The sequence below is a fragment of the Nyctereutes procyonoides genome, unplaced genomic scaffold (genome assembly GCF_905146905.1).
Source record: "Nyctereutes procyonoides isolate TBG_1078 unplaced genomic scaffold, NYPRO_anot_genome, whole genome shotgun sequence".
NCBI classification, from domain to species: domain Eukaryota; kingdom Metazoa; phylum Chordata; class Mammalia; order Carnivora; family Canidae; genus Nyctereutes; species Nyctereutes procyonoides.
In genome coordinates, this window is record NW_026575139.1 from 26,789,007 (window position 1) to 26,803,490 (window position 14,484).

Genomic DNA, 14,484 nt, shown 5'->3' on the forward strand with positions numbered 1-14,484 from the left:
TGGGCCAAAACCAAGGGGTTGGTAGAGGCACACTACTTCTGGAGGCTCTAGGGGAGTTCTGGTCCTTGGCCCATTCCTTGATTTTGGTCACATCACTGCAATCTGACTCTGTCATCATGTGACTTTCTCCTCTTTTGTCTGTGTCAAATCTTTCTCTGACTCTCTTCTATAAGGATATCTGTGTATGCATTCAGGGTCCACCCACAAGATTATCTGAGATAATCTCCCCACCTCAAGATCCTTAACTTAATCACATAGGTAAACGCCCTTTATCACTGATACCATTAATATCTTTGGACACTACTATTAAGCCTGCCATGGCACCCAATAGATTATCTCTTTTTTGAGTCTTTTTTTTATGTTCCCCTTTCTCTCTATGATATAGGAGCAGAAAGAGAGTAACAAAGACCAAGAAGGTTGATTAATTTGGGGGTACCTCTCAAGTTTCCTAACCATATTCTCTTACATTCTCATCTGTAAGTATCACAGTTTAAGAGAATATTGAAGGCCTAGTTTAACCCAGGAGTATATTCGGTCAGAATATCAAAAGCGCACCAAGTGGAACGCAGTAACTTCAGACAGGCCTTTCTTCATCTGGTGAAGAACTGCAGAAGGGCAGAGCCAACATGGACCACAGATGTTGTTTAATCCAAAATTATTAATTAACAGATGAGGAAACTGAGGCCCAAAGAAGGTCAAAGTTCACACATTTACCAGCTCAAGTCACTAAATCAGTGTATAGCCCAAGATTCTTTTACCCAGACCGTACTGCTAAGAAGCCATAAGGAAAACACTTTAAAATCTTTATTTCAACATAAAGCCATTAAAAATAAATTTGTAGGGATGCCTGGGTGGCTCAGTGATTAAGCGCCTGCCTTCCAGCTCAGGGCGTGATGCTGGAGTCCTGGGGATCGAGTCCCACATCGGGCTCCCTGTGTGGAGCCTGCTTCTCCCTCTGCCTATGTCTCTGCTTCTCTCTCTGTGTGTCTCTCATGAATAAATAAATAAAATCTTTAAAAAAATAAATAAATTTGTAGACTATAAAAGGAGATAGAAATGCACATATGGGGAAATGTGTTGAGATAAGCAGAGTTAAACTACATGTATATACCTAGTGTATAATCTGAAAATTATTTGTATAATAAAAATTCATAAGGAAGAGCTAGGTGGATGTAATTTTAATCAAATTCATTACTTTAGTCTCTGTGATAAAGAGGTAAAAATTGGGACTAATGGATTGAAGCTATGGGGAGGTGGATAAGTTTCTACCCATTATAAGGAAGAAGTTTCTAAAGGTCAAAGTTGTCCAAAGATGAATAAGAGATGATGATATTCATCATTGGCAGCTATTAAAGCAGAGAATGGAGAGCATTTGGCAGGAATGCAGTGGTTGTACTGATTCCCAAATTCAGACAGGTTGTATTAGATAATATGGGCAGAGGGTAAAAATAGACCCCAGGCCCATGGGGAGGCCCTGGGATCTATATTTTTAATAAGTTACCCAAGTGATTCTCATGTTCATGGGGAATACATCAGTCATCTAAACTATTATAATTCAAGAGTCTATAATTTTTTTTGCATAAAGTAGTGGAAACAGCATTGCAAAGTTAGTATGAAATCCAGGTCTTATCTTGTTCAGTCCCTAGCAAGCTGTGTGATTTCTGGGCACATTACATCATGTCTCTGGGACTCAATTTTCCTGTCTGCAAATAAGTGAGACTAGATGAATCTTATGGTTCTTACATGCTAGGAAATTGTGTTGCTGAGGGTGGACTAGGAGAAACTAAACTTTGAAATCCCTGGAAAATTCCTCATGACATTTACGTGACAGAGAACTATCCTGGAATGACTGTCTGTGACAGCTGGGCAAGGCCTTGCAATCTGGCTGGTTTCCTGGAGTTGGCAGGCATTCGGCCCAGGATGTGTCTGTCACATGGAGGGCAAGTGGGGAGTAGATAGGACTGGCAGGCTAGAAGTTGGAAACTCAGAAACCTCACCATGTTAACTCCAACCATCTTTGTTACCTACTTATTATTCAAAAGGGGTGGTGGAAGGGGAGGAGGGCGGGGCGTGGGGGTGAGTGGGTGACAGGCACTGAGGGGGACACTTGACGGGATGAGCACTGGGTGTTATTCTGTATGTTGGTAAATTGAACACCAATAAAAAATTATTAAAAAAAAAAAAAAAAGGACCCAAGGATGCTGTTCTGCTGTCCTGAGGAGGGAGTGGTTAAGGTGATCACGAGGTGCCCTTTCTGTGTCCACTTTGCTTAGAAATACCAAGCCTCTGGAAGGTGAGCTAGGCTAGTATTATTTTTCTTTCTAACAAATGAACCTTGCTCCCAAAAGTCAATGAGCTTTGGCTTTTGATCTTGGGTTCTATTTTCACTTTTCTTCACTACTTCTTCTCTCTCGTATTCTCTATCTGTGTTCCCTGAGGGTCATTTATTTTCAAGCCTCATCTCTTATAGCTCTTAATTTTTCACTTTCTAGGGAGGGATTGTATTCTAATGGCTATCTCTTATGTTTGCTCTTTTTCTTCTAAACATATTCATTCCCTTTCTCAGGATATTTACTCTCTGGGCTGACCTTCCCAAACCCAAGATGTCTAACACACAAGGGCACCTGGGTGACTCAGTTGGTTAAGCATCTGACTCTTGGTTTCAGCTCAGGTCATGATCTCGGGGACATGAGATCAAGCCCTGGGCTCTGTGCATTGGACATGGAGCCTCTTAAGATTTCCTTTCTCCCATTGCCCTTCCCTCCTGCTCATGCTTTCTCTCTCTCTCTTAAAAAAAAAAAAAGTCTAACTCACAGTAAACCAATGGTCATCCCTTCACTTTCTTCATCCTAGCAGCATCTATGAATTTGTACATGAGTTTTTGTCTGAGAGGTTAAGATAATTTTCTCACCTCAGTAGGAAAATTTCAAATTCAAAATTACAGAATATGGGGGTGCTTTATCTCAGACTAGATAGAGGATAGACTGGCATATAACCTATACATGAAGATATAAAAATTTTAGGGACTCATCATCAGATCACTGAAATCCCCTGCCACTTAGGATCAGATGATTCCTAAACTCAAATCTCTTATGAAAATGTCCTCCCAGACATTTCCTCTTTTCCAACTGTCTCCTGGATAATACTGCCTAAATATCCTTTCAAAACCTCCAACTCAACATGCTTAATACTGATCCTGTGTCTTCTCTTCTAAACCTGAAACTTCTTCAAGTCTTTATACTGGGTAAAGTCTAATAGGGTTAGGGCAATAAAGGTCTTTTATTTTTATTAAATTTATTTATTTTAGAGGGCATACATCTCAATATAATAGAGGCCATAAATGGAAAACTCACAGCTAACAGCATACTCAATGGTGAAAAACAGAGCTTTTCCCCTAGGATCAGGAATAAAACAAGGATGTCTACTCTCAACATTTTTATTCAACATAGTACTGGAAGTCCTAGCTACAGCAATCAGACAAGAAAAAGGAGGAATGCCTGGGTAGCTCGGAAGTTGAGCATCTATCTTCAGCTCAAGGGATGATCCCTGGTCCAAGAATCAAGTCCCACATCGACTTCTCCCTCTGCCTATGTCTCTGCCTCTCTCTGTGTCTTTCATGAACAAATAAATAAACTATTTAAAAAATGAAAAATGAATAAAAGGCATCCAAATTGATATGGAAGAAGTAAAACTTTCACTATTTGCAGATGATATGATACCATATATAGGGAACCCCAAAGACTCCACCAAAAACTATTAGAATTGATAAACAAATTCAGTAAGATCTCAGGATTTGTATCAATATTACAGAAATTCTTTGCATTTTTATACACTAGTAATGAAGCAGCAGGAAGAAAAATTAAGAAAAAAATCCCATTTACAACTGCAACAAAAAAAATAAAATACCTAGAAATAAAATTAATCAAGGAGGTGAAAGACTTGTACTCTGAAAACTATAAAACATTGATGAAAGAAGTGAAGTGAAGATGACACAAACAAATGGAAAGCTATTCCATGCTTATGGATTGGAAGAACAAATATTGTTAAAATGTCCATACTACCAAAAGCAATTTACAGACAATGCAGTCTCTATCAAAATACCAACAGCATTTTCCACAGAACGAGAACAATCAATCCTAAAATGTATATGGAGACACAAGAGACCCTGAATAGTCAAAGCAATCTTGGAAAAAAAAAACAAAGCTGAAGGTAGAATAATTCCAGTTTCAAGTTATACTACAAAGCCCCAAACAGTATGGTACTGGCACAACATGAGACATATAAATCAATAGAATTGAACAGAGAGCCCAGAAATAAACCCACAATTATATGGTCAATTAATCTTCAACAAAGGAGGCAAGAATATGCAATGGGGGAAAAGACAGTCTCTTCAACAAATGGTGTTGGGAAAACTGTGGATAGTTACATGCAAAAGAATGAAGCTGAACTATTTTCTTACACTGTACATAAAAATAAACACAAAATGGATTAAGGACCTAAATATGAGACCTGAAACCATAAAAATCCCAGAAGAGAGCACAGGTAGTAATGTCTCTGACATAGCGTAGAGCAACATTTTTCTAGATAGGTCTCTTGAGGTGAGGGAAACAAAAGCAAAAATGGACAATTGGGACTACATCAAAATATAAAGCTTCACAGAAAAAAAAATCAGCAAAACTAAAAGACAACTTATTTGGAATGGGAGAAGGTATTTGCAAGTGACATATCCAATAAAAAGTTAATATCCAAAATATATAAAGAACTGATACAAGTCAACACCAAAACAACAAATAATCCAATTATATGTGGGCAGAAGACATGAACAGACATTTCTCCAAAGAAGACATGACACATGAGAGGATGCTCGACATCACTAATCAAGGGAGATGCAAATAAAAACTGCAATGAGATAGCACCTCACTCTTGTCAGAATGGTTAAGACAAAAAACACAGGAAACAACAAGTGTCAGCCAGGATGTGGAGAACAAAGAACCCTCTTGCACTGGTGGTGAAAATGCAAACTAGTGTAGCCATTGTGGAAAACAGTATGAAGTTTCCTCAAAAAAGTAAAAATAGAATTAAAGTATGATCCAGTAATCACACACTGGGTACTTACCCTAAAAGTACAAAAACACTAATTTAAAAGGATGCACTCCCATATTTACTGCAGCATTAGTTACAATAGCCAAATTAAGGAAGTAGCCATTGATTGATAAATGGATAAAGAAGAAGTGGTATGTATATATATATATATATATATATATATATATATATATATACACACACACACACATATATACTATATATATATTTTATATGTATATATATAATGGAATATTACTCAGCCATAAAAGAAAATGAAATCTTTCCATTTGCAATGACGTGAATGGAGATCTAGAGAGTATAATGCTAAGCAAAATAAGTCAGAGTAAGACAAATACCACATGATTTCAATCATATGTGGAATTTAAGAAACAAAATAAATTAACATGAACAAAGGAAAAAAAAAAGAGACAAACCCCAAACAGACTCTTAACTCTAGCGAACAAATAGATGATTATCAGAGGGGAGGATGAAGGGGAATGGATGAAATAGGTGAAGGAGATTAAGAGTACACTTATCTTAATGCATAGAGTTGTTAAATCACTATATTGTACACCTAAAATTAATATAACACTGTATGTTAACTGTATTGGAATTTAAAATTATATTTATTTTTATTAAATAATAATTATTAATAAAGATGTGACCAATAAAGTTAGGTCAAATATATAAAGGCTAGAGAAAAAAAAAGAACAGAGTAACATGATAGGAAAATGTTTTATTTTCAGCATAAATGATCCAAATAGGTACTTTCTGCCACAGGCTCTCTGTGGGTCCTGCGTGAATTAACCAGATAAATTTAATTTGTAAGATGGAAGATCAAGAAATGCCTACCACCTCTTGTGTCACTAGTTTCATTTGACAGACATCAACACATTAGAAAAGTTGTAAACAAATGTACCATAAAGCCTGTTTCAAAGGGAATCATCTGAAAGAAATAACGTCCACTCAACTCTGATCTTTTTGTGTCACTGGATGTCATGGATCCTTTTAATTTCACCTGTGAATTCCAGAAAGCTTTCTTTGTTTCAATGTTCCATCTTCCCATCACCAATACCCTTATGCCTCACAAATTCTTTTTTTCAGTCTATTTACTGAGTCTGTATATTTTTCTTTATTTCAACGTTGTTTTTTTTTTTTTTTGGCAAATGCATTCTTTATATGGGATGTTTTCCTTATACTCTAGAACCTTTAGTTTGGAATCTCTCACCCAGACCCACTCATTTGATCTATTACAAACATACACATCTGCATATGCCCATGTATTACTTATTTGGCGTAGGTCACTAACAGTTGTTTCTTCTCTATCTTTGGGATGATTTGGATAAGTTGGTGAGATTCTCAACTCAGGGTAGCTGCTGGACAGCACAGAGATGGGCCTTCTAGCAGGGATACATTCAGATTAATGGTATTCTCATCTATGGTTTTCACCATGCTTCTGAGAAAGTGGTGATCAGTAGCTTTCTAGAGCTTCTCTCAGTGATGGGGTCTTGGATGCCCTGGGACACAACTTACATGCCCTCATCAATACAGTCTTTTGGAGGAATCTCATACATCTTAGCTTTCACCACAGGACACTCATTATTGTATTATTTGTCTCCATCTTCCTTCCCTCTCCCATGGAAGTCTCTATTTTATTCAGTTGGTAGGTCACATTTAGGTATGGATATTTTATTGTCCATCAATATAAGTGATAGAAACACTGTGTTGGATTTATCTTTTGTCCTGGATAAAACTGGTGTTAGGGGCAACCTCAACTCCAGGCTGAGCTGTGCTGGTAGGATGGGACTGATAGTGCTCAAAAGTAGACACTGAGTAGCAGCCTCATTTCATTCATCATTTTAAATCTTTACCATTTGATCTTTACTGAGGAACTGGGGTCCTAATACAGAAGAAAGTTAGGAGTAGCTGTTCCCCCATGGAGGGGAAACTTCAATGTTGGTGACAAAACTCCCTAAATGTGTGAAAGAGTATCAGCTGGTTTTTGATGGGTGATTGACTATTTCACTAAAGGTTAGAAAGATGGATGGAGGTGCTGAGTGGGAGAAAAGGCTGCAGTGTGTGCTGATTACTGTTCTGTACATACAATCTCCATTGGCACGGTAGCAGAGTGGTCATATATTCATGGATTTTCACCTTGGGTTTCATACCAGAAGGTCTCAGCAATCTAGATTTTTTCTGGATGTAGTCTCTACTCTAATACCAGCAACTTTACGAGGGTGAGGAGGTATAATGTTTTCCTGAAATATCATCCTAGATTTTTGTCTAGGGGACGTCGATGGAGGTGAAGAGCTTGGGGCTGCTGTGTTGGTGCTAGCACTCTGGCTATGGGTTTAAACATACTGCTCATGGGACTGGCTACAACTGTGGCTCCATCTGACAATATTACAGCTAAATTCTGTTTCAGTCTGTGGCTGCTGAGTATCCACTGGTGCAGACTTAAGTTCTTCTGTGCTTGTTGGCATTGCCAACTGAGGTTCCTATATTCCAATTGCTAACTGTTCCCTGTGTCACAGCAGGTGCTGGCTGAATGTCATGTTTGCTACCTTGAACAGGTTGAGCATGAGATTTATCTTTTGTCCTGGAGTTTGACTGGTGTTAGGGGCAACCTCAACTCCAGCCTGAGCTGTGCTGGCAGTGTGGGACCTGAAAGTGCTCAGTAGTAGACACTGAGTTAGTGACTGGCCCATGCAGTAGTGGTTAAGCAGAAAGTATGTTGGCAAAATGCATTCTAACTAGATAGAACTGCTAGTGTCTGAGCCTTTTGAGGACTCCATCACATAAATAGAGTTGTTTTTTAGCTTTCTCCACTGACTAGTGATGGTTAGATTGCCTCAGAGCTGTGCCAGTTACCATATACCCATTTGTTTTTCAGATCCCTAATTTTTGTTGTTACTGTCTTCTGTGTTGGGAAATAGTTCTCCATGGAGATCTCACATATCTGCACATCTTGAGAGTGAGGCATTGATTGTCTTTGGCATTGGACTATCTTTTGGAGGCTATTTAATCCAAAGATGTTTACTTTTCACGTTGGAATGTTATAGTAATGGCCTCCAACTTTGGGATTTTATCTTTAAAAAATCCTTTATTTATTTATTTATTTTTTATTTTTTTAATAAATTAATTTTTATTGGTGTTCAATTTACCAACATACAGAATAACACCCAGTGCTCATCCCGTCAAGTGTCCCCCTCAGTGCCCATCACCCATTCACCCCCACCCCCCGCCCTCCTCCCCTTCCACCACCCCTAGTAAAAAAAAAAATCCTTTATTATCATTTTTATGGAGTTTCAAAAAAGAAAAAGATGAATATATCCGATCCATCATGCTAACTGGGATCTTATTTTGAATGAGTCCCCCTTTGCCCCACATCTAGTCACCAAGTCCTATCAATCCTATATTGTAGCTTTCTCTCAGATGTCTGGAATCTTACAGTCACTCTACTTCTATAGGGGGCGCTGGAGGCGGAGGTCCTGTGATTGACTAGTTGTGTGACCTTGGAAAAATAACTTAGGCTCTTAAATTAGTGGGTTCCTCCCCTGTACAATGGAGATAATAACACTTCTTACCTTACAGGATTTTGGGGAAGATTAAATGAGGTGTGGCTCTAAAGCTGTGGTTCCGGTTGATACTGTGGCTCCTTATTTCCTGCTTAGACTCCCTCATCTAAAGATTCCCTAACCAGTTTTCATGCTCCCTGTCTCTTCCTGCTTCTAACATATGGATGTGATGCCACCTCCTATTTACAACAATTACCTTTGGGATAAAGTCTATAAGTCAAGTTCCTTTATAATCTGTTATTTTTTAAAAATATTTTATTTATGTATTTATGTATGTATTTATTTATTTGTTTAATTTATCTGACAGAGAGAGCAAGAGAGCACAAGCAGGGGGAGTGGCAGAAGGAGAGGGAAAAGTAGGCTCTTCTACTGAGCAGGGAGCCTGATGTGGGGCTCAATCCCAGGACTCTGAGATCATGATCGGAGCTGAAAGCAGACACTTAACCAACTGAGCCACCCAGGTGCCCCTATAATCTGTTTTGAAGGTTAAGTCTCATATCCTTTTAATTCCTCTGGGTGTTTGGCCAATGTGCTCCTCTTTTCAAACACATATACACATACATAAATGACCTCATCTTTGCTACAACCTGGCATACTTTTCATGCATTTGGGTCCATGAAAAGTCTATTTTCTCTGCCTGGAATGACCTTCCCCAGTTTTCAATTTGTGTTTAAGATCCAGTTCTAAAATTATTTCATGTAGTAGATCATTATAATAATGGCCTCTAAGGAATCATGTCTCCCTATGTCAGTGTGGCATTCTACTTCTACACCAGAAGGTAGAGTTGGTTTCCCCAGCCTCCCCAATCTAGGCTGGTCTTGTGATCTGCTTTGAAGAACAGATTGCATGTACTTAACATTGCATGAGTTCTGGAGCTTAGGCCTTAAGAATCCTTAAACTTGAGATCATCAGACCATGAAGGAGCTCAGTATAACTTGCTGGGTGATACAAGGGGACACATAGGGGAACTGAAGCCCCATCTAGGAGTAAGCACTGCTGCCAGACAAATGAGTAAGGCCATCATAGACCTCTAGTCTCCACTCAACCATCAGGGAGACTAGCAGAACTGGCTAGATCACTAATTCATAGAATCAAGATCACGAGAAATTAAAAAATCACTATGATTTGTGGTAGCTGGTTACACAGCAATAGAAAAATAATACACAACTTCAGAGAAATGTTCTAGACCTACTCAAGAAAAACACATGATTCTTTCTTCTGGACTTTGTTCATTTTCTATCATAACACATTGCTCATGTAATTATTGGTCTGCCTGTGACTGTTTCTCTCATTAGATTTACATCTTTTGAAAAGCAGAGATTGGGTTTTTATTTATCTTAACATCTCCTATGACTACCCTAGTGCCTGGTACATAGCAAACTGTGGACATTTATTACCCAAGTTATGTATGTACCATTTCCTGAAATTTGCCCTCTGGAACTCATGGTCAGTCATAAGCAAAATTTTTCATATCTTCATCCTTTTCAATTAATATTCCCTTCATCTTCTTATTCTTCCCTGGTGGCTCTGGTTCCCTGCAGCCCTCTGAGGTGGTGGCTATTTTTTCTCCCATGCTGTACACACCATGGTTTTGAAGGCAGGTAAGCAATGCCCTAGCTTCTCATGTCTTCTTTTAGACTGTCTTCATTCCCTGCCTCTTCTCCAAAAACTCATAACATCAGGTTAAACCACCTATAACTCTTATTTGTGAAAGTCATCTACTGATGCCTAGGTCTCTGTCTCTCCTTCTATGAAGATTTTTAACCACAGACTCACAATCTCCCTCTCTTATTATCCCCCAATAGTGATTTCAATATTCACATAGCTCAGCCTTCCCAAATCATGGCCCCTTAGTTCCTTGACCTCCTCTCTTTTAATGATTTTGCCTTCTATCCCATCTCAATCATTTATTTCCATGGTCATACCTACCTCTTATCTAGTGACCACCAAGACATTGAAACCCCTTCATAATCCCAATTTCAAACATTCTAGTATCTAATCACAACTCCCTACATTTCTAGTTCTCTTACTTTGGCTTCCAATTCCAAAACTCCTTTTCTACTGGACTTACAGTTCATGGTCATCACTACTCTTCACTATTGCTCACGCATCTCATGTTTCACTTTCTTCCTTACTCAGTTAAAATTTAATGGTCAATCATTTCAGTCACTCTCTTTCCTCTCTCTTGATTTATTATACTCTCATACTTGCTATAGCTTTAATTAAGTCCAGCTTTCTACCTGATACATATCCAAGTCCAGAGAGCTAAATGTGGATAGAGAAAGAATAGCCTCTCTTTAAATTCATAAATATTAATAATCTCAAGAGGGTCCTTAATGCTACCTCACAGCCAAAACTCTATTTCTTTAGTCCAGACAACCTCTTTACACCCCTAAATGACTAAGTCACAGCTTCTGATCTCTTCTCAAACCTGACATCTCTACCTTCTTTCCTTTCCAAATTACTAAGAAAATAGAAACAATTAGAAGGAGACTCTTACAAGCTCCCACCACATCACCATGCTTATTTGTAACTTGGTTCATCTACTGTGCCTTTACTCCTCTTTTTATGAATAAATTGTACATGTTTCTAGCTAGAGCCACTCAACTAAAGAGCACCAGATTCCATCTCTTACCTATTCATTGATATTGCTTCTTAAATTTTTCCTCTTTCTCCTGCAGCATTTTCCCCTCCCTACTGAGTCATCACCATCATCATATGAGCGTACTGTCACTTTCATATTACTTAAAAAACCTGCATGTCCTGACTCTATTTACCCCTCTAGATCCTGCTATATTTCTTCTTTTTAAGGAAAACCCCTTCAAAGATTAATTATACTCACTACCTCAAATCACCCTTCTCCCATTCTGACTTGAACCCACTACAATAAGGCTTTTTGCACCCCTTCTCCCAAATGCTTCATGGAATGTGCACTTATCAAGGTCAGCAGTGGAATTCAATTGTTGCTACATTCAATGGTTGATTCTCAGTGCTTATCTTAGTTGATTATCAACAGCTTTTGACACAGTAGATAACACTATTCTTCCTTTCTAGAAAATGTGGCATCCAAGAAACCATGTCCTCCTGATTTTCCTCTTCATCTCTAGCTGTTCCTTCTGTTGTTGCTATTGTTGTTTTTCTACCTGATTTTTATACTCCAGAACATGCCTGCCTTGGAGATTTAGGACTTGGTTTCTGGAATGCTCTTTCCCCTCAATATCCATGTGACTCAATCCTTCATCTCTCTTCCATCTTTACTCAAATGTTACCTGGCCAGAGAATTCTTCTTTGGCCATCCGTTCCAAAGTTGTGATACTATCCCTCTTTTGCACTTTATTTTTCTCTTCGGCTTTTATCACTACCTCAAATCTTGCAGATTTTCCTTATTTATTTTGTTGTTTCCTCCACTAGAATCTATAATTCCATGAACAGACATTTTGATTTGTTTCATTTACTTTTTCTGAATCCCCACTGCCTAGTAACACTTAGAAAATAGTAAACACTCAATAGATATGTGTTGAATGAATGACCAAGTATATTGGAAAAAGAACCAGATGGAATTTCTAAAAATAAAAAATAAATAAAATAATTGAAACTAAACACCTAAAATCTAGATTAAAGAGAAAAATTTTTTCAGAGAACAACCACAATATCAACAAAAGAAATATACTCCATGGTTCATCTTAGTAGTCTACCATAAATTTGATACCCAAGCCAGCAACGAGGGTAAGAAAAACAACAAACTAATCTTCCCATTAAAATAGATTTAAAAATCATAAACATTTAAAAAAAAACATAAACATCTTATCAAGCAAAATCCAGAAGTTTATGAAAAATATATCACAGCCAATATTATAATTTCATTTATATAAATTTCAGAATTAGAGCATACTAACAATACAATCATCCTTCATTATCCAGATCTATTTGGTACCCGAGTTCAAACAGTGACAGTCTGAATAATGATTTAGGATACTTATGGGTACCTCAGTTGAATGTATTTATTTTTTAAGGTAACATACTAATATTAGCCTTTTTTTTTTGGTGTGCTATTCTATGAATTTTGACCTATGTATAGATGTCACTACCACCACCACAATCAGGATACAAAATAGTTCCACTGTAACCTTATAAAACTCCTTTGTGTGACCTCTTTATAGTCATATGCTCCCCCAGCTCTCAATCTTTAGCAACTACTGATCCATTCTCCATCACTATAGTTTTGGGCTTTTTTAGAATGTTTTATAAATGGAATCATATAGCATGTAATATTTTGAGATTGGCTTCTTTCACTCAGAAAAATAATTTTGAGGTTCATCTAAGTTAGTTCCTATATCAATGATTCACTCCTTTTCATTGATGAAGATGGGTCTACCGCAGTTTGTTCATTCACCCATTGAAGGGCATTTGGGTTGTGTTCAGGCTTTGGAGATTATAAATAAAGTTGTCATATATATTTACAAGTTTTCGTCTGAATGCATGTTTTCATTTCTCTCGGATAAATACCAAAGGAGTGGGATTTTGGGTTAGATGGTAAGCATTTGTCTAACATTATAAGAAATTTCCAGAGTAGCTGCATTTTACCTTTCTCCTAGCAATGTGTGAGTTCCAGTTGCTCTATAGCCTCACTAGCACTTGGTATTGTTAGTATTTTTTATTTTTTATTTTAATTATTCTATAATTTGGAAAGGAAATAGCTATATTTTGATAATGAGAAAACTACCTAAAATTTCATTTTAATTTATTTGTTTTTTTGTTTAGATAAAAGGGACACACACCCATATGGTAAAATTATGAAGAAAAGAAACTGATTAGGATAAAAAGTAGATAGTGATTACTTATAGCAGAAAGGGAGGCAGATGTCATCCATTAGGTTCAGAGGGGCTATAAGATACTGATGAAATGTTATTTAGGAAGCAAAGGTGGTAGGCACAGGTGGCCCATTTTAATATTATACTTGAAACTATACCCATGTGTTTGCCACATATCATAGTTAATTTTTTTTAATGTCTGAGCATACAAAATATACAAAGTCCTCAAAGTAATGCAGAAAATATTCTAAAATCACTTCTTTCAAAAGTTCAAGTATAATGAGTTTAAAAACTTAAAATACAAGCATTTTGTAGAATTTGTACGTAAGACTTTCTTAAAGCTTGTTTAAAACTAAAGTACTTTCTTTAATATATCTGTGCTTGTGTATAACTCATAGGCCAAGTTACTGATGGGCTATCCAGTTCACTAATGAGTTTGTTTCTTTCTAGAAGCCTCAACCTGTACACAGAAGGGTTGGTCATGGTAAGACCATTCTGAATCACTGGCAAAGAGTAGCTTTCAGAAACCATGACCAGAATTTGACATTAAGAAGCACATTGAATGTATCATCTTTACTATTCACAAATTCTTAGACACATCCCAGGAAACAATCAAGACTACACAACTCTTTTTAGCAGCCTTCTTCTATTGCCACCAACACTCGAAAGGACAATGTTTACCTGTGACAACACTGGGAATTTTGGAGAGAAAGCTCTTGACTGTTCTGATGGGCACACCACCTGTCTTGTCATCTTGCATCTTCGTAATGATATCTTCAATCTGAAAGAGAATAAAGAAATGTCACTTCCTCCCATAAAGTAATCCTCTGAAAGAGGATAAAGAAATGTCACTTCCTCCCAAAATGAACATGTATGAATATGTATGAACAATAGATATAAAAAAAGTCCTCCACCTAGACAGTCAATAAACACAGTAGCAGGATCTATAATAAACCAAGCACTAGAGGTGGGTGGGGAGGCCATGAGGTTATATACAGGAACATAAAGCA

At 37.4% G+C, this 14,484-nt stretch overlaps 1 protein-coding gene across 8 annotated transcripts in view; it reads right to left on the reverse strand.

Annotated features, from left to right (window-relative positions):
- The window catches only part of RGS6 (regulator of G protein signaling 6), a 564,384-nt gene that overhangs the window by 161,403 nt on the left and 388,497 nt on the right, over window positions 1-14,484 (reverse strand). For all 8 annotated transcript variants that reach the window (XM_055304454.1, XM_055304453.1, XM_055304455.1 and 5 more), the window contains one exon: window positions 14,156-14,255. In XM_055304454.1, the coding sequence (XP_055160429.1) occupies window positions 14,156-14,255 (100 nt within the window). The remainder of the gene's footprint in view (window positions 1-14,155; window positions 14,256-14,484) is intronic.